Below are 23007 nucleotides of genomic sequence, written 5' to 3'. Positions count from 1 at the left end.
CTTTAAAACACGTCAAAATCACTGAAGCATTTTGGATAAAAAAATAATTTTAAAGATATTCTTTTCTTTTGTAATTATGTGGAACTCGATGACTAATAGATAAATAATCAAATTACAATAGTCACTGACAAACAGCTTTACCAGTCAATAGGCAGCATAGGGTGCAATTCTGAGGTTAGACGTTGTTGGTATTGATCCGGTATGTATCCACCTTCGTCAAAATCCAGGGTGAAATCATGCTAAGTAAAGCTTACGGCCGCACGAAGTTACATCAATTTATAATTTGTCCACCACATAATCTAGAATGGCTGTATATAATGCTTTGATCCTCGATGGGCCAGTTTTTTATAGTACTAAACATGGCGTCCCAAGGAGCTTCCACCATATCTCGTACTAGCACCTCGCAGTATAGGTGGATACATAAAGGGTTAATACCGAAGCTTGGTAATTCATTCATGAATAGCATGTCTAACAAAACGAGACATCAAAAGATGGAAAGCGTAAGGAATAAAAAGCGAAAACAGCGAAACATCTATGTACGAAAGAATGTTCAGGATGATGCGGGTGATGGTGAATAAACTAATGGCTATCAAAAAACTGAAAAATGGTTTTTCAGAGTCTTTCTGAATTACTACAGCTTCCTGAACTTAAATACACTGGTAGTTTTGCAATTCAACCAGTTTAGAAACAACGTATTTCGGGAAATGTCATTAATATGTTGAGATTACGTTTACTGCCTTTAAAAGTGGTATTTTTATGCAACGATTTATTTTCTAATGAGAAAATAACAAATGCCTCAGTTGTGGATCTGATCTCAGGGTGTAGCTTCCTCTGGTTTTAACAGAAATGTCATATAGGTCTACGACAAATATAATTCATATAATTCAGTAGCCTTCAAGGTCATGAAAAACCTTACAATTGCATGTAAGTAATGCACAAATATGCATTTGAAGGCTAAATACTTTTACCACGTATCTCAATCTTTTACTGAAAGACTTAGCGTGAAAGTTAAGAATATTTTAGTTTTACTGGACCAATGAGCTGATTAACAGCTCTCCTAGGGCTGGCCCGAAGGATTAGATATTTTTACGTGGCTAGGAATCAACTGGTCACCTACAACCGAACCACATTATATGAAGAAATGAATTTCTATCACCAGAAATAAATTCCTCTGATTCCACGTTGCCGCGCCGAGAATCGAACTTCGGTCCACCGGATTGGTAGCCGAGCGCGAGAACCACTCTTCCAACTAGGAACTTAAGACTTAGCGTAAATACAATAGGATTTAAAGTTTATTTTTTATTTATCACAGCACACTACAATGGACACAATATGTCTCGGAAGACAATAATGAGGCAACGCACACCCGGACAACTCACAACCAAAGTCCTGCCCAGGAAAAAAAAAAATCTGAGATGTGAAAATGAAACTTTCTTCAACAAAGGTAAATTTCTCATAAACTAGATAAACAGGATTGGAGTATTTTGAATGTATCCTATAGTCTCATGAACATTGCATCAATTCAGGAATGTGTATTCCAAGAAATTGTCTAGTACTATATTAGACTCACATCAACCGAGTATCTGATGTCCCTTACGACGCTCATACATAGGGGTGAAAACTCTCAGTCTCTCGAGAGAGTTCACATAGACAGGATGTATTTCCACCTCTCCTGAGGGATGTCTTTCAAAAGTATCCCTCAGGAGAGGAGGAACGTACATCCTGCCTATGTGAACTCTCGCGAGAGACTGAGTTTCCAGACTGGCTTATCAACAGCCAATCAGGAGCGTCGTAAGGGACTGGCCTAGACATCAAATGCACGGTAGATGTGAATCTACTATAGCTATTCATGAAACTGTGTTTCTGGGAAAATGCCAGAATCAGATGGAAAATTTGGAAAGTCAGGCTTGTACTGAAAAGACCACTTTTGGTGGCGAAGAATGTTGATAATGAGAGTTCATTTTAACTCCTAGAGTTCATCAACATCAAACACAGGAGTTTCTCAAACTGCCTAAGTATCATATAATCGCTTGACGGGTCGCAGTTATTACCACAAATTGTCTCGAAATAGCTGTCAAGAATTTTGAACGATCACAAGTAATACTCATTCCTGACCTATTGTTTTTTCTGACTTGACCTCGGTTTGATTTCATCAAATATGAGTTGATCATATGAGAATGATCTGGTTATGAGTTGTCCAGAAATGAGCGGCTTTATACACTGGTTACAATTAATGGCAAAGACAGAATATCAAACTTAATATATATGCTGAAAAACTGAATATGAATTTTTTTTATATGCATTTAATATTCACCTCCATCTGATCGTGCAAACTTATTCAGATCCTCTTAATACAACATTCGAATAGTGTCCATATCTAAATTTCATGTCTTCACGGACAAGGACGTCATCAAAGTATTAATTTGTTGCTTGAGCTCAGTAACTTGTTCATTGTGTAATTGTTTTAACTCGTTGATCTGCTCATTCTGCACCTGATTATCATGAACAAGTTTTTTGCACATCGTCAAAAGCTGATCTAATTTGGCACTTTGTGGGTCTATTTTCTCTTGCTGCTCATTCGAAATAGTGAAGCATTTGTCATCAGCATCGTCCCCACTAGTAAGAGTACCGAAAAAATTGGCAGTTTGCTCGATTTTCCTCGTTAACCAGGGTCGTCGTTGTGCAGGAAGTTCCATCATCGTAACGTTCGTGGTCAGTGGAATAACCATTCTGCGGAACGCAGAAGGACGTAGGTTCATCCACCAATCCTCCAGTTTTTTCACCCACGACTTCCGGTCTTTGTCACTGTACTTGCTAACAGCGTATTTTTTTCTTAGCTGGGGTAAGCAAACGTCTATAGTCAGCACAAAATTAGCGAACGATGCCGCTTCATTGAATGCAGCTGTACGGGGATCCACGGAAGGAGCCTTGACAAGGCTTACAATAAATGCTCCAACCATGCAGATGAACCCAAGGTACAAGAACATGGTTATGATTGGGTAGGTCAGTTCTTTGGTTCCGAATGTATCGTCAAATGCTAAATCACCGAGGACCCACACCACCATTTTGATAATAACATGGAAAATACTTTGAAAAGCTTCGTCATTTCTCATAAGGAGATGAAAACAGTATGCAAATGTCAATATAATTACTGATATCAAGAAAAGCCCCTTTAAGTAAGACCTAATAAACTGGTGGGTGATATTGGAAAAGTAGGAGCATGACGGAAGTTTGTTGATGGTGTTCATAAGGCAAATGGAACTTAGCATGAACGACAGCACACCACTCTCCCAAGGAATCGCCTGAAAGGAGGGAACGTTCTTTAAAGCTTTATCATTCAAACGAAAAATCAATGATTGAAGGTAATACGTACATTTCTAATCACACTAACAAGGATTTTATGTGTGTTAAATATGCTTCATTTTATAAGTAAAGTGTACAAAAGTTTTCCATACATCCTAAAACTACGGGTTCTTCAAAGAGATAAAGAAGATACCTTATGTAAAGACAAATTGAAAGCATAGTTGTAGAAATGTTGCCAAATTTTAACAAAGTAACTTGCAGAAGAACTTGTAATGTGTTGAAGAAAATTAATCTTCTACAACTCCGTGTGGACTAGAGTAGACTTCCATAATCCTCTCTTAAGATTAAATGAGAAAGATGGAAACACTGGATTATGACAAATGGACCTTAACTGACCAATGTAGTCACATCTGCAGCCATGGCAGGTCACCGAGATCACAGAGGAGACACCAGTCACGGACATAGAAGCATAGGTGTCACGACTAGTGGAGGCACTATAGGAGATTCGCATCAACGGTGCATTTGACGTCTAGGCCAGTCCCTTACGACGCTCCTGATTGCCTGTTGATAAGTCAATCACAGGGCTGGAAACTCTCAGTCTCTCTGTCGAGAGTTCACATAAGCAGGATGTATGTTCCACCTCTCCTGAGGGGTACTTGTGAAAGACATATCCCTCAAGGGGAGGTGGAACATAGATCCTACCCATGTGAACTCTCGAGAGAGGCTGAGAGTTTCCAGCCCTGTGATTGGCTTATCAACAGTCAATCAGGAGCTTCGTAAGGGGCTGGCCTACACATCAAATGCATGGTTGATGTGAATCTACTGGTATAGTCAAACCTATAACTGTGGTCATGACGGTGTCTAAGACTAGTTATGAAATCGCATGGGCAAGACGGGATCCAGATAGACGACACTGGTATTTTCAATACTCTTTTAGATATACGGACACTTGGCATGGCCTATGCATCAAAGGAGACTGGACCGCCCCACTAAAGGGGGCGGAGACCTTCAAAGTAGTTCCTGACTATTGCTATATACAAAACTACTGAGCAACACCACGTCTCACTGAATATTAGAGAGGAGATCCATGTTTTCAGGAAACTCTAGTGCCAAACCTAGTATTACAGAGAGATACTCCCACAGGACACCAGCTGCCTGTCCCTGCAGGCAGGTGCAGTCCCCTGCCATGGTTGCCATCTCAGCAATTGCCAGGCAGCCACAGGACTGGCAGGACAGGTGGCAAACCTATCAAAAAGCATCAGCCAAACAATAGTGTCCCAGTGTACGCAATGTAACACCTGCAACATCCTAATAAAACAATTCAATCCTTAAAGGACAAATCAGAAGTTGAATGCAAGTACCACAGCCCCAAGAGTGGGTCTCCTAACTGAAATGAAAGAATAATAATAATAATAATAATAATAATAATAATAATAATAATAATTAATAATAAATAAAATAAAATAATAATGATGTCGCAATACCATGGGACAACCTCAGAGTTGAAGAGAAAGAAAGGGAAAAAATGGATAAGTATCAAGATCTGAAAATAGAAATAAGAAGGATATGGGATATGCCAGTGGAAATCGTACCCATAATCATAGGAGCAATAGGCACGATCCCAAGATCCCTGAAAAGGAATCTAGAAAAATTAGAGGCTGAAGTAGCTCCAGGACTCATGCAGAAGAGTGTGATCCTAGAAAACGGCACACATAGTAAGAAAGTGATGGACTCCTAAGGAGGCAGGATGCAACCCGGAACCCCACACTATATACCCAGTCGAATTGGAGGACTGTGGATAGAGCAAAAAAAAAAAAAAAAAAAAAAAAAATAATAATAATAATAATAATAATAATAATAATAATATCTGAAAACCAGTGAAGACGAGTGGCTAAAGAGTGCATGGGAAGAAGGACTAATAAAAGTAGACGAAGACCCAGAAATATACAGAGACAGGAGAATGACAGACAGAACAGACGACTGGCACAACAAACCAATGCACGGACAATGCATGAGACAGACTAAAGAACTAGCCAGCGAGACACATGGCAATGGCTACAGAGGGGAGAGCTAAAGAAGGAAACTGAAGGAATGATAACAGCGGCACAAGATCAGGCCCTAAGAACCAGATATGCTCAAAGAACGATAGACGGAAATAACATCTCTCCATATGTAGGAAGTGCAATACGAAAAATGAAACCATAAACCACATAGCAAGTGAATGCCCGGCACTTGCACAGAACCAGTACAAAAAGAGGCATGATTCAGTGGCAAAAGCCCTCCACTGGAGCCTGTGCAAGAAACATCAGCTACCTTGCAGTAATAAGTGGTACGAGCACCAACCTGAGGGAGTGATAGAAAACGATCAGGCAAAGATCCTCAGGGACTATGGTATCAGAACGGATAGGGTGATACGTGCAAACAGACCAGACGTGACGTTGATTGACAAAGTCAAGAAGAAAGTATCACTCATTGATGTCGCAATACCATGGGACACCAGAGTTGAAGAGAAAGAGAAGGAAAAAATGGATAAGTATCAAGATCTGAAAATAGAAATAAGAAGGATATGGGATATGCCAGTGGAAATCGTACCCATAATCATAGGAGCACTAGGCTTTGATCCCGAGATCCCTGAAAAGGAATCTAGAAAAACTAGACGCTGAAGTAGCTCCAGGACTCATGCAGAAGAGTGTGATCATAGAAACGGCACACATAGTAAGAAAAGTGATGGACTCCTAAGGAGGCAGGATGCAACCCGGAACCCCACACTATAAATACCACCCAGTCGAATTGGAGTACTGTGATAGAGCAAAAAAAAAAAAAAAAAAAAAAAAATAATAATAATAATCATAATAAAGGGATCGAAATCAATACACAAACTAACCATCACTGGGATGAAACTAAGGATCTTGAGCCTTTTTCACTCGGGAGTGCTGGGTTCGATCACGCTATGATGTGCAAATTTACTAATAATAATACCTTCTGAAACTGCCGAAAAACATAGAAATTAGGACAATAATAATAGCATATTATTATAAAATAAAGCTTTCATACTGGATTTGGCAGAATGCCGGTAGTCGAAAGCAATAAGTCAGGTTTAAATTTGCTCGTGGAATGCATATTACATGCAATCATATACCTCGTTTGTTATTTTGTACACAGAAGTGGAAGACAATATTCACTGGGAACTATAAATCATTTTCTAAGAAATCTAAAAGAGAACACTGGAACACATGTTGGAAATAGAACACAAGTATGGATATACTTGTGAATCAAGGGTATGAAAAATTGTGTACTGCAAAATGTGTGTCATTCCCTATAATTTCTTACAACATAGAAGATACCTATACAACGGACAAGTGCAACATCTTTTGTCAGCAGTAATAAAGTTCAAGTTCATCAGTACGATTAGATTTAATCGAAATTTCCATTAGGTAGCTTACTGAGTAGTGCAAAAGAATTACATTTGTTTGAAACAATACCTACCAAGATTTAAACTTACCGGCTTAATTAGAGTTTCACAGGATTCGTAGGGAAACACGAGAACGAAGGCAAGAACTGTGCAAGCAAGTCTCAGAAGATGGGTGAGGTCACGGAAGTAAGTGTGGCGCATCTGTTCCAGGAATAGATAAATTGAGATGTATAGCATCAATTAAAAACTGAAAGTTGTATAAGATATAGAATCCTAAGTCTTGTTGCACCATTTTTTTTTAAATTGTAGGACTCCTAAAATGCTGCAATGTTTAAAAATGGGAGTGCCACAACAACCTGCTAATTCAAGAAGTAAGAAGCAATGAATAACTTGTCAACATCTTGAGTTGTATTATGACAAGGTGTTGTTTCATTGCAAACATTTGGTATTCAAATGATGCCATGGTGGCTGAACTAAGGAGTTTCCATGACTATCTGACTCTTCTCTTACAGGTGAGGACTGCTCTTCGGTGGAGATACAATCTACACAGCCTCATCCTTCGATGAAATTTCAAGCCTCCTGTGGGATTAGCCGTCATTTTTCATGTGCACTGTCTTGAAAATGCTTTCCCAAGAATTTGAACAGCACCTTACAAATATACAGCAGTTTATACACAACAGAAAACCTAATTACCAAAAATTCTTCATACATGTATGTGGTCAGTTGCCACACTGTATAATCCTTTAATTGTCTTGTCCCTGTTTCTGAACATTGGGACTTAATCTTTTTGTAAACCTTTTAAATTGTACCTCTGTTTTTGCTTTGGGGGGTGGGAGGGGGTTGGGGTTGGTGGGGGGATGGGGTTGGGGGGGGATGGGGTTGGGGTGGGAGGGAAGGTTACTAATTCTCCAGGTGTGTTGGATTCTAGGAACTTATTTCCTTTATAATCCTTATCTGTCATTTATAGACCCTTCTGCTAAGTAAAAGACCCTGAGTCGATAGATCTCGTAGCACTCCACTGTTTCACATTCCTTCGTGGCTTCTAGCTTTATTATATGTTCATCTTGTTCCAAATTATCGTGATTCAGTTGTATGACATACATACATACATACATACATATATATATATATATATATATATATATATATATATATATATATATAAAATTATTCCAGGACTAACCTTTGACAGACTGAAGACTTCCAAACAGAACACTGAAAGTGCTGCTAAAAACAGCAAGATGTGACATGCCACGAAGGAGCTGTATCCCTCACGAACCTTTTTGATATATGGATCTTGTATTCGCTGGAAATCTTCGCATGATACATCTTGTGACATGTTGCTGATATGTGTGGACACCGCTCTCCAGTTACTGTAGAATGATTTTCAAAGGACATTAAATCATATACTCTCTCTCTCTCTCTCTTCTCTCTATACATATACCACACACATATATATATATATATATATATATATAATATATATATATATATATATATATATATATATATATATATTATATATCAAGTTGTTTTCCCTGACAGGGGGTAGCTCTAGAGAAAATCCAAGCCAATGGTTACTACCACATCCACGCTATCTTACTTTATGAATTTCATAAAAAAAAAAACTGGGTATGGGGGTACTTAAAATGAAATAATATTGATTCCCTTCTTCTCGAAATAAGTTTATTCAAAGGATGTAAGAAAAAAAGCCTCCTAAACACATCGAAAGACTCTTAAAAACAAAACTGATTCTAGAAATACCCGTAGAAATATACGTATGTTTACATGAAATAGCTACTGTAAGGACAACGCTTTTTCCCTATTTTTATTGTAACCAATCATCATGTCGCGTTGTTCTTACTTCCATCCGATAGAGCGTTCCGCGGCCTTTCCGCCGATGTATAACACATGCAATTCCATTATTTGTACGCTTTAATTATATCTAAATGAATGTCTGTAAGAAAACACAAATTTACCGTCTCAGAGTCATTTCTGTTTGCGGTGCGAGACTGCACTACATATCCGTCCGCACCTGTCTATGTCAACCCAGTTTGTCTGTAAATAAATCATCAGTACCCAGCTACCTGTCTTAATCTCTGGTCCTCACAACTGGTGACCTCCCGGAGTTGGTGACACAGCGGTTTAGGCCCAGCCTTTAACGAACTAATTACGGCCGCTCACCTTCAGAGAACCTTTAATGGACTCAATACGGCGCCACAGTTTAGGTCTCTGAAAACTCCACTGCGAGGACGACACCAACGCCATTAACGGACTAATCACGGCACTGCTTCCCAGCGTGTTTTGGCGTTTATTTCGAGGACGGGTAGCTGGGTGCTGGTCACCCAACACAAAATTCAAGCGGCGGTTCAGAAACATCCATCCGACGTCGCGGCCTCCTTTGTCTCACCCGGGGGACGCCAGATATCTTCTCGACCCGCTGCAACTGCGGGCCTCCTCGGTTTTCCCCCGGCACCATTGCCGCACCTGCGAGTCCCCAGACGAAATCCCCTGCCTGCCGGCGCCGCTGCTACACCCAGGGATGTGCTTTACCCACCCGACGTCGCTGCCTGTGGGCCTCCCCTGCCTGCCGACACTGCTGATATACCCAGGGATGTGCTTTACCCACCCGACGTCGCTGCCTGTGGGCCTCCCCTGCCTGCCACGACACTGCTGCTATACCCAGGGATGTGCTTTACCCAACCCTCGACGTCGCGTGCCGTTGGGCCCTCCCCTGCCTGCCAACGCCGTTGCTACGCCGAGGGACCTGCTTTACCCACCCGACGTCGCTGCCGCACACGTGGGCCTGCTCGGCCCCTTGACGTCGCTGCCTGTGGGCCTCTTCAAACCCTCGACGCTGCCGTTATTCCTGGGGCTCGCTCGGCCTTCCTGACGTCGATGCCACGCCTGTGGATCTGCTCACCTTTTCAAATGCCGCCGCCTGTAGTCTTCCTCAGCCCGCCGACACCGCTGCCACGCCTGTGGGCCTCCCCTGCCTGCCGACGCCGCTACCTGTGGGTTTCCTCGACCTGCTGACGCCGCTGCTCACCTGTGGTTCCGCTCTGCCCGCGGGACGCCGCTGCCGCGCTGGGGACTTCCTCAGCCCAACCTATGCCGCTGCCGCACCTGGGTATCCCCACGGCCCGTCCCACTCCACCACCACACACAATGCAGCTCCCTCTCGCAGTCTTGGTCGCCCGGCACACAGTAGAACCCCCCAGGCTACCGCCAGGGGAGGCATCCTGTCGATCAGCAAAAACCGAAGGACTATACTCGAGGACGCCCCACATCAAGTGCCACAACGACACGGGGTCGCCCCCTGCCTCAAAGATTGTCATCCAATAATTACTCCATAATCATTGTCTTGGGGAGGAGTATTTGTAAGGACAATGCTTTTTCCCTATTTTCATTGTAACCAATCATCAAGTCGCGTTGTTCTTACTTCCATCCGATAGAGCATTCCGCGGCCTTTCCGCCGATGTATAACACATACAATTCCATTATTTGTACGCTTTATTATATCTAAATGAATGTCTGTAAGAAAACACAAATTTATCGTCTCAGAGTCATTTCTGTTTGCGGTGCGAGACTGCACTACATATCCGTCCGCACCTGTCTATGTCAACCCAGTTTGTCTGTAAATAAATTATCAGTACCCAGCTACCTGTCTTAATCTCTATGACAGGAATCTGCAACAGCACTTCAATGTAGTGTGATGTTGGTTAAACAATTCTGAAAACTTCTTTTACTGTCACTCTTATGTATTTTATGTTTCTGTGGGTAGTACTACTGGGAATGAAATGTATCTCAAGGTACACAAAAATACTTCTATCTTACTGGATGACAACTTACTTGAAGCAACACAAATCTTTCTTATTATACTTACGGAACAAAGCTCAGAAATGCTATGATGAAAAGAGAGAGGACGATCTGGAGCAAAAGTATAAAAATATAAGTGTTTCTGATGTACTTGTTCCATTTGCACAACAACCAACGCTCAGTTACGGAATGTTTAAGGAGGCCTAAGCATTTCCATTTGGTCATCAGGTGAACAGGGTGGCTGTTCTTCCACTGAACAGAATCTGAGGTAAATTCTCGTGCCTCAGGTTTCAGTGCTCCTGTCTTAGCAAATGGATCATATTTGTTTTCCTGCATAGTCGTCTTATGTGGTGCCGTGGCTTCTGAAAATCAGGCAAAAAATCAATTTTACTGAGGCTTTATATCAGGAAGCAATAACAGCAAGCCTGATAAAAAAACAATAATTTTGGTTTTATAAATAACAACATCCTTATATTACTTATGCCTTGATTAATTGATAAAAGGGTGGAATATCCAAGTACTGAATTCCTACTTACATACAAACTAAATAGAGTATATGATTTCATACATAAGTGAGAACATCTCCCTACAAGGGAGGAAAGCAACATCAGGAGAGTAAGACAAATCTTGAAAAGGATTTAAGGAGATTAGCTCACATTAATCAATTGGAGGGCATTAAAGATGGCAGCATTTACTTGGAATTTATATACCTATGAGCATCTTTGTAACCTGGGAGGTATTTTTCTTGAATTATTCACTCTTCAGCAACCAATGTTTATGGAATTAATGATGGCACTTTGGGCTACTTATGAGAGCCAAAGAACTCATACAAAGAGACCTAAAGTAAAGGCAGCCTTATTGAAAATCTGCCAAAGAAATGGTAAATGATGCTCATGTCTTTATCTATTTGCATTTTACAACTTGAATAAATGATAAAGTTCGCTAAAAAAAAAAAAAAAAAAAAGAAGAAAAAAAAAACAGCCTTAGCAAGAATACAATCCTGGCTTGGAGCTGTATTGTATTTCCCGTAGATTACCCTCCACTAGTCATAAAGCGATGGTTTTCTTGAATATCCTCCTGTGCTGCACATTTATTGATACAAAAATGCATGGTCATCCAGGTACATATATTCTGAAGCAATTCTTTTAACAGACATGTGGCATCTTTTCCCTGTTTCCTGAAGGTATTAGTACAGGATGGGGCTATGATATCCTTTGCTTTGTCTAGTTATGTATCTTGCAAGCATCAGGTAGCTATGGCTAGGGTAAGGTTCCATTTGACAGTCTCGTAGAAAACAATAAATACATAACTTCTTTTAAGCTGTTATTCAAGCCTGTCAGCACAAGTTGTTTGCCAAGTGATTCACTTCCTCAACTGTTATCTAGGTATGCTGACTTCTGTTGGTCTACTCTGAGATCTTGATCAGGAACTCCTCCTAGCTGATATGGAGAGAAGTTGCTCAGGTTCATTAATTTCAAGTCAGTCTCCATGGCTGAAGCGGTATAGTAAGCAACCAGTTTTCCTTTGCTCAGGTGCAGACGAACTTCACATGATCCTGATGATGGCGAGAGATTATTCTAATTCTGAAGAAAGGTTTTCCATTGGGTGTCTAATGGTTTTAGTAGCAAAGAAGGACACAGAATGGCTGAAATTCCAAGCCTACAAGGTCTCCATACTGACAAAATTATTGAATTTGAATTTAGATTAGAGTTGAGAATAACAAACGGCTGTACAGTGGAGATGAGTAGTTTACTGCAGTAAAACTTTGCCTTTGGCACTGATCATTGTAAAGCAATTTCTTTAATGGAGAGAAGGTGCTCCACCAAGTACCAAAAACTTGATGGTGGACTTAGCTCTTTAGATAACGCATTGGACTTATAGCTTTCAACATGGCTTCACTTCTGTCAGTGTGGGTAAGGTTGATTAGTTCCATGTGCTTCCCTGGGATGACTTATTAGGAAATGTCATACTTGTATACTACTTTTTCAGTTAACCAAAGATTTTCCACCATTCCCTGGAAACGTCCAACTTACATATCAAGGGAAATGACCATTCCCCTCCTAGAATGGTTGCCAAGAACAAGAGACTAGCTCTTATTTCCCCATAGGAAAATCATGTCAAATTTAGCATTTGGTAGGTACTGCTTCTTTAGGGCTTTTGCAATATTCCCTTGATACTCACTCACTTCCACTTTCATGTTGTGACCACTTCTTGCTACAATTACTAATTTCTAACTCTACCTTAGCCAGACTTCCTCCTTATCTATTGTATATCACTTTGCAAGGATGCAATTTCTGTAAAAAAAAATGAATTGGTAGAACTCCATCTTATAGGCTTGTTGGGTGTAAGAAGGACTGACAGCTCATAGGGAGGCAACCGTAAGACAAAGGCCTTGGATGGCTACTGGTAGAGTGCAGTATTGTAGCTCAGTTCCCAAAGAAAGGGTCATACTGATGAATGTTGGCATCACTGGCTCCTCTAAAGATGGAACTGGGAGATAATGGGCACCTCAAGATTTCCACAACACACATTAACGCCTGTTTAAGCAGAATAAGGGGAGGGGGGATGAATGAGGGTGCTATACGTGTTAAACCAATAAAAGAAAAAGAAAAAAAAAGTATCATACAAAGCAGTACACTACAGCTCTTGATTACTGTTGAAACTCTACTTAATGAATGAAGGAAGAGTAGTACAAAACTGGAAATTATTTTGAAGTGAAGATGTGGAATGTTTAACTACTGTTATTGAAAAACAGAACCAGTGTAACAATCAGTCATGTAGCCATTTAAGATCCTAATTACCGTATATGTACCATGATCTATTGCATCACTCAAATGTACAGCTGACTTTCTTTGTGGCTTGAATTCACAAAGTTGATGCATAACCAAAATGTTAATGAAAGAAATTCATAGGTCTCAAAATGTTTGATTTTTTCTTCTGCGCTTAGCTGCATAAAATAATTCAGGAACCTACATAAATTTCATTTAGGTTTCCTAAATAAAAGTTAGGAACATAACTAAACTCTCACAGGATTTATCTAGGATTTACTGTGCTGACTGTCCAATTTATTCAGGTATTACTGTGGTGGCTGTCTCTTTTATCAAGAATTTACTGTACTAACTGTCCATTTTATCCAAATATTACTTTGCTGATTGTCCAATTTATCCATATATTACTGTGGTGACTGTCCCAAGTATCCAGGTATTACTGTGGTAACTGTCCCTTTTATCCAGGTATCACTACTGACTGTCCCAAGTATCCAGGTATTACTATACTGACCGTCCCTGTTATCCAGGTATTACTGTACTGATTGTTCCATTTATCCAGTCATTACTGTTGTGACTGTAATGACTGTCCCTTTTACTCAGTTATTACTGTGCTGACTGTCCCTATTTTCCAAGCATTATTGTGGTGACTGTCCCATTTATCCAAGTATTACTGTTCTGACTGTCCCACTTATCCAGGTATTACAGTTCTGAGTGTTGCTTTTACCCAGACGTTACTGTGCCGGCTCTTTTTTATCCAGACATTACTGTGGCGACTGTTCCTTTTATCCAGGTACTACTGTGATGACTGTCCCATTTATCCAGGTATTACTGCACTGCCTGTCCCTTTTATCCAGGTATTACTGCGCTGACTGTCCTTTTTATCCAGATATTACTGTGGTGACTGTCTATTTTATCCAGACTGTACTGTGGTGACTATCACCCAGGTATTACTGTGTTGATTGTACTTTTTATTCAAGTATTACTGTGGTGGCAGTCCATTTTATCCAGACATTACTGTGCTGACATTCCCTTTTATCTAGGTATTACTATGATGACTGTCCCTCTTATCAAGAAGGCATTATTGTGGTGACTGTCCATGTTATCCAGATATTATTGTCCTGACTGTCACATTTAGCCCCCACTAAACATAAACACACCACCCCACTTAACTGAAACACCCCCACTAAACCTAAGCAAACCCACACTTATCCTAAACACACCGCCTGCTACACCTAAGGAAACTCCCCACTAAACCTAGACACACACCCCCACTAAAACTGTACAAAAACCCCATTAAACCTAAACGCAAACATTGATACAGAATGATTAATCACAGAAAAGAGAAGCATTTTCAATAATATATTTCTATGGTACCGAGTACATGAAATGGGGTATGATAAACCCTTGGTTTATTTACCACTTAAGTTACAAAGGGAAGGGTGAATGGGGAGAAGAGGAAGGGTGAATGGGGAAAAGGGTTGGGGGAAGGGAAAGGGGAAGGGGGTACAGGTTTGAAACCTACCCTAATATTTAAGTTATGTCAAATGATGGTCGTACGCCAAATTTTGTCTATATCAGTCAAGCAGTGTGAATTTCTGTAGTACACAAACATATGGACAAACATATAAACATTTACTTATATATATATATATATATATATATATATATATATATATATATATATATATATATATATATATTAAAGATGTATCAACGACTGAAGATGGGATTTGCAGATATAAATTTTTTAACATTTGCAGATGCGGATGTGGATGCGGATATCAATCTTTTATATTTGCAGATGCGGATACAGACGCGGTTATTTCATGACCACACCCTTGCAGATGCAGATGCTTTGTAAATCTAAGTAATTTAGATATATTTTATTGTTAAAAACGATTTTCAGCCAAATAATTCAAAATGATGTTACCACATAACATTTGATGTAATAATTGAAAGTATGTATGTGTGTGTGTATACTTTTATATGAACATACAAATAGTAACAGCGATACACAAACGTTTCAGTTTTCTTTGCACAAGGTTATTTCATGCTCATTGCATGATAAGGTTAACAAAACTCAAAGCCATTCTTTGCATTAGAGAGCAGGGGGAGAGAGAGAGTGTTTCCTAAAAAATGCAGTACCCTGCCTTTATGATTACAACCGCTGTGAGTGACATGATATTACTAAAACAAATATGCTATAACAGACCTACTTATATAATATATGCTGTGTGAAATGTGTAATTCTGTATCGTGTATTCTGTATAATAAGATGGAAAACCCAAATTTAGCAAAAAAAATCTATTTTTATCTACAATGTATAAGTATAAACTATTGAACACTGAGCAGGGGGTGACATCCACATATCCGCATTCTCAAACTGCGGATGCGGATGTCGGTGTTGCTCGCAATGCTAATGCAAATGCAGATGTGGATATGGATGTTAAAAATTGTCAATGCGGAAGCAGGTGCAGACTTATAAAATGTGCAAATAATCTGCAGATGCAGATGCGGATGCGAGTGCAGATATCCGATACATCTCTAATATATATATATATATATATATATATATATATATATATATATATATATATATATATATATATATATTATTATATATATGAAGACATGAAGACAGGAGCAATTACTCAAGGATAAACATTGGAGTATGGAGACACGTTGTGTCTTTTATCCATTTATTTAGCGCCAACGTTTTGTATCAGCTTGATTTCAAACTGGAAAATGTATCAAGCTGATACGAAACGTCGGCGCTAAATAAATGGATAAAAAGTAGAACACGTCTCTATACTCTAATATATATATATATATATATATATATATATATATATATATATATATATATATATAACATATATATATATATATATGTATAATATATATATATATATAGATATATATATATTATATACACATTGTATATATACTATATATATTATATGTATAAGTATATATATATATATTATATATATATATATATATATATATATATATATGAGTTAGTTTTAAGCAGAATGTTTGCATAGCCTTTCAGCCTAACCTGTAGCCATATAGTAGCAATCCTCCAACAATCTGAAATTGTATTCGTTGAAATTATATCCACAAGGGGAAGTGATTACACATTTATCCATCAGAATCTTTGCTAAATCTGGATATAGCTTTATAGTCTGTCGGAAGTTATCACAAGGTCCTCTCTCATGAAGGTTGTCTGCGCTGGAGACGAAACCCTTTTCCCACCAACAACTTTCAATTATCATTTCAATGGCTGACCTGAAAACATAAACACTGTTAATCCTGGAATTTATAAATGTATGTGTGTCACATTAGTACACAAGGTCCCAATAATGCTATACTATGCATATTTCTCACCTGTTTCTTTCTTTAAGTGCTTGGTGTGTGTGCCTATGAAGATTCTTTTCTAAACCTGGGGGTAATCTGTGTAAAGACTGCAGAAAGAACTCTGAAACCTTGTTGTGTCCTTTTTGGAAGGCAATATCTATAGGATACCTGCCTTTTGAGTCTGTTATCTTACAAAGATGTGGATCAGCTTTAGTAAGTACTTTACAACATTCAAGATTTCCTGTATCAGCTGCAATATGGAGAGCAGTGGATTTATTTTCATTTAATGCTTTTTTCTGAGCTCCATGTTTGTCCAAAAGCTTGATGATTGCTGAATGACCATGAAGGGTACTGATATGCAGGGCTGTTCGACTTTGTTTATCTGTTGCTTCTACACGGGCACCTCTCCTCAAAAGTTTCATACATGCTTCTCTGGCGCCCTTCTCAGCTGCCATATGCAAGGGTGTCAGTCCTTTGTAGTTAGCAGCATTCACATCTATAGCTTTATTTCTCAGCAGTTCTTGCAGGACATCAGTAGTTGTAGTCTGAGCTGCATAATGTAAGGCGGTAAATTTCAAGTTGCACTTCTCTTGTGGAGATGCACCAGCTTGCAGTAGCATAAATGAACATTTATCACTGCCCTTTCTGATCGCAGTCAGAAGAGGTGTGCACCCAGTTTTGTCTTTTTTATCAATGTCTTTCTTAACACTATTTTTATGGAGAAGTAAATTCAAACAGTCATCTGCTTTCTTTTCAGCAGCTAAGTGAAGAACTCCCTTCTCATCTTCATTCTGTAAACTGAGGTTTGCACCACTATCAATGAGGAGATTCAGGCAGCCTAATGCATTTTTGGAAATGGCCTCCATGAGTGGCGTGTTTCCTGCTTTGTTCTGTACATCAAGGTCTGCTCCTTGTTTTATAAGGTAAGCAAGAAAATATTCAAAGCCTTTTTTTGCAACTATATGCATAGGTGTGTTTCTTTGTTTATCCTGCCAATTAAGATCTTTCTTTGAAAGGACCAACTTTCTACAGCACCATTCATAACCTCCTTTAGCAGCCAGCATGAGAGGTGGTGGGGGATTGCAACCAGTCAGATCAGCAGTAGGATATGTGTCGCGTAGTAATTCACATATTTCATGGTAACCAGCTGCAGCTGCATAATGTAGTGGGAGATACTGATTATTATCTCTTAAAGTTGCATCAGCTCCCTCTGTCAAAAGAAGAGACACAACTTTGACCTGTCCTTGCTGAGCAGCAAGATGCAGTGGAGTCATTTTACAAGAACTTTTCATGTCCAGTAAAGAAGTTTTGTCTTTATTTTTTTGGTCAATAAGTATTTTGCAGAATTCGTCATGACCTTCTCTTGCTGCGATGTGCAGAGGTGTGTTTCCATCTTTGTTTCTAGCATTGCATTTGGCTCCCATTTCTAATAGCAATAATAGAATATCAGAGGCAGACTTCTTTCTTTTGCCATATTTCATTGCTAAAACATGTAGGAGGGTTTCATCTTGATCCAGTTTCAAGTTTACATTTTTAGTAGTTATAATACCTCTGCAAAATGCAACATCCTTACGGGTCACAGCATCAACAAGATCGCAACCAGGTGAACCAGCTGCTTCTCTGCAAGGAAAAGAAATATATTGACTTTCATGGGCTAGCACTCCACTTTGGTACACAAAAATACTTCTGAAGAACTAAAAATATTAGTGGTTGAATGCATAAAAGTAAATGATTAAATATAGAATTCAGATTATATGTATTACACTAAATATGGAAGCAGATATGTTCCAGAACTTACTATGGAAACCAAAAACTGTACATAATAATAAACTGGATGTAATATGATTTATGCGCATAAATATACATGTATTCAGCACCACTATTTTTACTAAAGGATATTTGCTAAATACACAAATAATAAAAGACATTCATCTAACATTATCGTACGGTATCTTACAGAATGTCGCTCTCTCTGTCTCTGTCTGTCTGTTGGTCTGTCTCTGTTTATGTCTTCCAAATGAAACGGCTGCTGATGCTTTAGCCTAATCTTAATGTGTACAACAATGGAAAATGAAAAATGTCTTTTTCCCCCTCTACAATATGAGAACTACGAAAAAACACACAGCATTGTGAAACATTTTACGATGAAAAATATTGCATCAGCAGTACCTGAAAAGAATGAGACATTATTTTGTTAAGGGATATCGTAGCCTTCCGTTAGTACTCACTGCTGTGGTCCATGATGGTGATGATAGTTGTAGGACATTAATGATTCGGTAAAATATCTATGATGATGAATAAATGATGCAGATGGGTGACAGTGTAGGCAGTGTGATGATATGTTGGGTTTTAGGCCTTTAATCTTCTGACGAAACGCTACAACAATCAGGGTCGTCACCATATTTCGGTGCCTGTGAAAGCACATCAGACGAAGATGCATATGGCTGGATGATATGAAAAGAGACGCCGTGGATGGCTGGAGATAGCTGTGAGTAGAACCTTTTTGTTATACTTTTGCCTTCATGATCTATAAAAAGGAATATATATTAGCAGAACGTCGAACATTCCTGAAGTTCTGGAGTGCTATGGCCCACCTCATGGTTTTTTGGATTTCAATCCATCCCTGTAAGATGAAATTCCTTAACTGTAAATCCTTGTGCTAATTCTTCTGAGTTTCATATTTGCATATGAAACTGGAAATATGCTATCAGCAAACTCTTGTAGGATTTTACTTACCGATTATTCCACTTGATATATCAGTTTTCACAGAGAAAGTCTCATTGAAGCCTAGGTGAATTTCCCAAAGCCTTCTCCAGTTCATCATATGTTTTTTTCTTAAATTCTTTCCACTTCACTTTACTTAGCTGTCCCTTCTTCATTAGGTCTGTCGAAGGCACTGCAAGATTTGTGCAGTTTTCCAAAAACTTTTTGTAGTATCCCATGAATCCTAGGAATGATTTTGCTTATGTTTTAGTCTTTGGTGTTGACGCTCTCTGGATTCTAATTATTTTTGCTTCATCCATGGCAATCTTATTACAGCTGACCTTGAGTACATAGAATTCAGCTTTATATATACAAAGTACCACTTAATGTGTTCTTCCCACGATGCTGCAAGAATTAACATATTGTCCACAAGCTGGTTGGTTTTCATAGCTATGGCTAGCATCTTCCCCATCACCCTGTTGAAAGGCCCTGTTGAGGTCTTTAATCAAAATGGCAACCTACTGAACTGATGACACTTCTTTGAAACAGTGAAAGCTGTCTTTTCCTTTGATACTTCCCCTATAAGGATCGACTAATATCCTTTGCTTAGGTCCACCATAGTGAAAAGTTTGTTATTTTAAAGTTTCACCACTACATCATTGGGATCTCCCATTGGTTCTTGGTCAAGCCTGGTCATGGCGTTTAGACGATGGTTCACACAACATATTTGATTCATCCCCTTACCATTAGCACTGGTGAACATTATACAGAAGTTGACCTCTCAGTGATTCCAATTTCTAGCACTGCCTCAACTTCTTCCTAGATCTGTTCCTTATTAGCATACAATAAAGGATTACTGTTCCTCTAACTGGCTCTTTCATCACTCTGGTGCTGTGTTTTCCCAATGAAACCTTCCCTGGATTGCTGGTTAAGATGCATTGATATTCATCCAGCAGCTGCAATACTTGCTTCTGCTGATTTCTTAGGCCACTGCTAATGTTAACACTTTGATGCAACTTTTCTTCTTTCCGTGGTTGAAGTTCTAACCCACCCTAAACAACACTCTCACTCAGGCATCTCTCCTCTTTGACGACAGTTGCTGCTTCTTCATTCACTTCCCTCTCATTGTAGGCAGTTAGGATGTTAGCACATAGTGACTACACTTCACTGACATCAGTCTTATAGCCCATAAGATTAACCACTTCCATGACTTCATCTGGCCCCCTTCCCTTGTTTGCTTCCACTGGCTATAACTGATAATTTTTCTCCCAACTTGAACTGATGATCTCTGGTCCACTTTTTGTAGCAATCTTTCTGGCGTCACTGTACCACACACTACTCTCTCGGGCTAATCAACACATCTCTTCGAGGGGCTTTTTTAGCTCCTGCAAATACTGGTATTAGTTGCGCACTACATTTTCATAGTTTCTGGTCCACAATTCCTTGAAAACCTGCACCAGTCCTCTCACTGTCCTGTGCAGTGGCTTGAGTAGAAAAATATAGTGTTTGACTACAGTACTTCTCAATACACGAACAAGATTGCAGGTAGCTACTAATACCAATTCTTTGGTCTCACCTGGCACATCTTCATCAGTAAAGACTTCAGCACAGGTTATATGTCCTGGTGCCAGAACATGGCAAGACAGTTCTTGCTTTTCTTTTCGTTAGCATGAGGATCATTCAGTCAATAAACAATGGCAGGTTTTGTTATAAGTTCCTCCTTTTTGCCACATAGTACCAACATTACTCCATACTTCCATGCTTTAAAGCACGGACACAGTTTTATACTTTTGTGGATATAAAGCAAGGTCTGGTGCATATATTTTCCACAATGGCATTGTTAAAATGCAATTAAAAACCTAAGCAAACTGGTAGAAGCGCCATTTGGACTTGATTAGCCCCAGATGCCTAAAGACCATATATTAAACCACTGTAAGAGTCCCAGTACGTCTTTCACTCATGCAAACCCAACTATTTTCTGTTGTCTTTAGGCTATCTAATTTTCACTAGAAATCTGCTTCTATTCTGAGTATGACCTCGTTGCATGTTTGTCATGGCAGTTTATCAGCCCTTTGTTTTTTTGTTTTTTTCGACATATCGGCGTCACTGTCAGTCACTCAATTCCGTCGGCATCCCCACGGAATGTTTATGACGTCGATGAATTCTTACCCTAAATGTCAGCTAACATCCACATATCTTCTCTCACTTTCTTCCTCACTGTTCTCAGCCAAATCTCCACAGCCTGTCCCTCCCAAGCCTTCACAAAGCAGTGTCTGGTTGTGCTTCCCAGCTGTCTGATTCACATTCAGATATGCATATTTTTGGACTGACAAGGAGAGAAATTGCCAAAGCATCTGCATATTCTTTTTTGAGTTGTCACTTGTCAATTTGTTCGATAGGCCCAGGGTATTTCAGTGTACACTTTGATATCATATGAATGAAATTACTAAGAAAGAAATCGAAAAAATAACATTGCCTGTACTTAAAAGATACCAGTGGATATATTTTGAAGATCATTTTTCTAACTGACTCCTAGAGGTCTCCCTCGATACCACACCGAAACTGGGATACCACGAACAGAATCTGAGGGGTGCTAGTCTTGACTTGGTACACTAATTAAGGAACTACTTGAGGAATAAAATCATAGATCTAAAAATCTTCGCGGGAAAGCCAAATAATCTTCCTGGAGCCCAAAAATCATCACTCATTACAATAACCAAAATAAATAAATAAAACTGGAATCTAGAGGTGATTTCTTGAACAGTTCCCTCCTCAATAAATTAGCTTGCACGATCGTCATCGAGATTCCTATTACAGCTAAAAGTACAAGCTTTAGTTGTCAACTCCAATTTAAACATTTCCCTGTTTAAAAGAGCAGATAATTCCTGACACAAAAAATTCCGCAGCATCACCACAAATATTATAGTAATATTTGAGATAGAAATTTCTTCTTGAACTCGGAGGTGAGAGAGAGAGAGAGAGAGAGAGAGAGAGAGAGAGAGAGAGAGAGAGAGAGAGAGAGAGAGAGAGAGAGAGAGAGAGAGAGAGAGAGTTAATTCTGGATAATATATGCTTGACAAAAGACTTGTCTATTGAATGACTTTAATGAGAGACCTCACTGGTATAGTTCCAAAGCATGGCTTAAGAACAGCGAAGTCTGTCACCAAGCTTGGAAATAGGAAAGAACAGGTTATCTTGAAAGGTATTCTGACCATGAATTATTCATGACTTGAAAATAGCAAAGAACGGGTTATCTCAAAAGGTATTCTGACCATGAATTATTCATGACTTGAAAATAGCAAAGAACGGGTTATCTCAAAAGGTATCATGACCATGAATTATTCATGACTTGAAAATAACGAAGAACGGGTTATCTCAAAAGGTATCATGACCATGAATTATTCATGACTTGAAAATAGCAAAGAACGGGTAATCTCAAAAGGTATCATGACCATGAATTATTCATGACTTGAAAATAGCGAAGAACGGGTTATCTCAAAAGGTATATGACCATGAATTATTCATGACTTGAAAATAGCAAAGAACGGGTTATCTCAAAAGGTATCATGACCACGAATTATTCATGACTTGAAAATAGCGAAGAACGGGTTATCTCAAAAGGTATCATGACCATGAATTATT

General features: G+C 39.1%; 1 protein-coding gene across 3 annotated transcripts in view; it reads right to left on the bottom strand.

The window, feature by feature from the left end:
• Window positions 1-1274: 1274 nt before the first annotated feature.
• LOC135217348 (serine/threonine-protein phosphatase 6 regulatory ankyrin repeat subunit C-like) overlaps window positions 1275-23007 on the bottom strand; it is a 32540-nt gene continuing 10807 nt past the window's right edge. The window contains exons 3-8 of one of the 3 annotated variants that reach the window (XM_064253174.1): window positions 16693-18282; window positions 16364-16593; window positions 10602-10893; window positions 7899-8088; window positions 6806-6916; window positions 1275-3302 (exon numbers count right to left, since the gene is read on the bottom strand). In XM_064253174.1, the coding sequence (XP_064109244.1) occupies window positions 2385-3302; window positions 6806-6916; window positions 7899-8088; window positions 10602-10893; window positions 16364-16593; window positions 16693-18282 (3331 nt within the window). In that variant the 3' untranslated portion in view covers window positions 1275-2384. Of the gene's footprint in view, window positions 3303-6188; window positions 6292-6805; window positions 6917-7898; window positions 8089-10601; window positions 10897-16363; window positions 16594-16692; window positions 18283-23007 lie in introns of those variants that run through there. The other 2 variants (XM_064253173.1, XM_064253175.1) reach the window with 2 other exon arrangements.

The sequence above is a fragment of the Macrobrachium nipponense genome, chromosome 7 (assembly GCF_015104395.2).
Source record: "Macrobrachium nipponense isolate FS-2020 chromosome 7, ASM1510439v2, whole genome shotgun sequence".
NCBI classification, from domain to species: domain Eukaryota; kingdom Metazoa; phylum Arthropoda; class Malacostraca; order Decapoda; family Palaemonidae; genus Macrobrachium; species Macrobrachium nipponense.
Note: the sequence above shows the minus strand (reverse complement) of the source record. Positions and strands in the feature narration are given on the sequence as shown.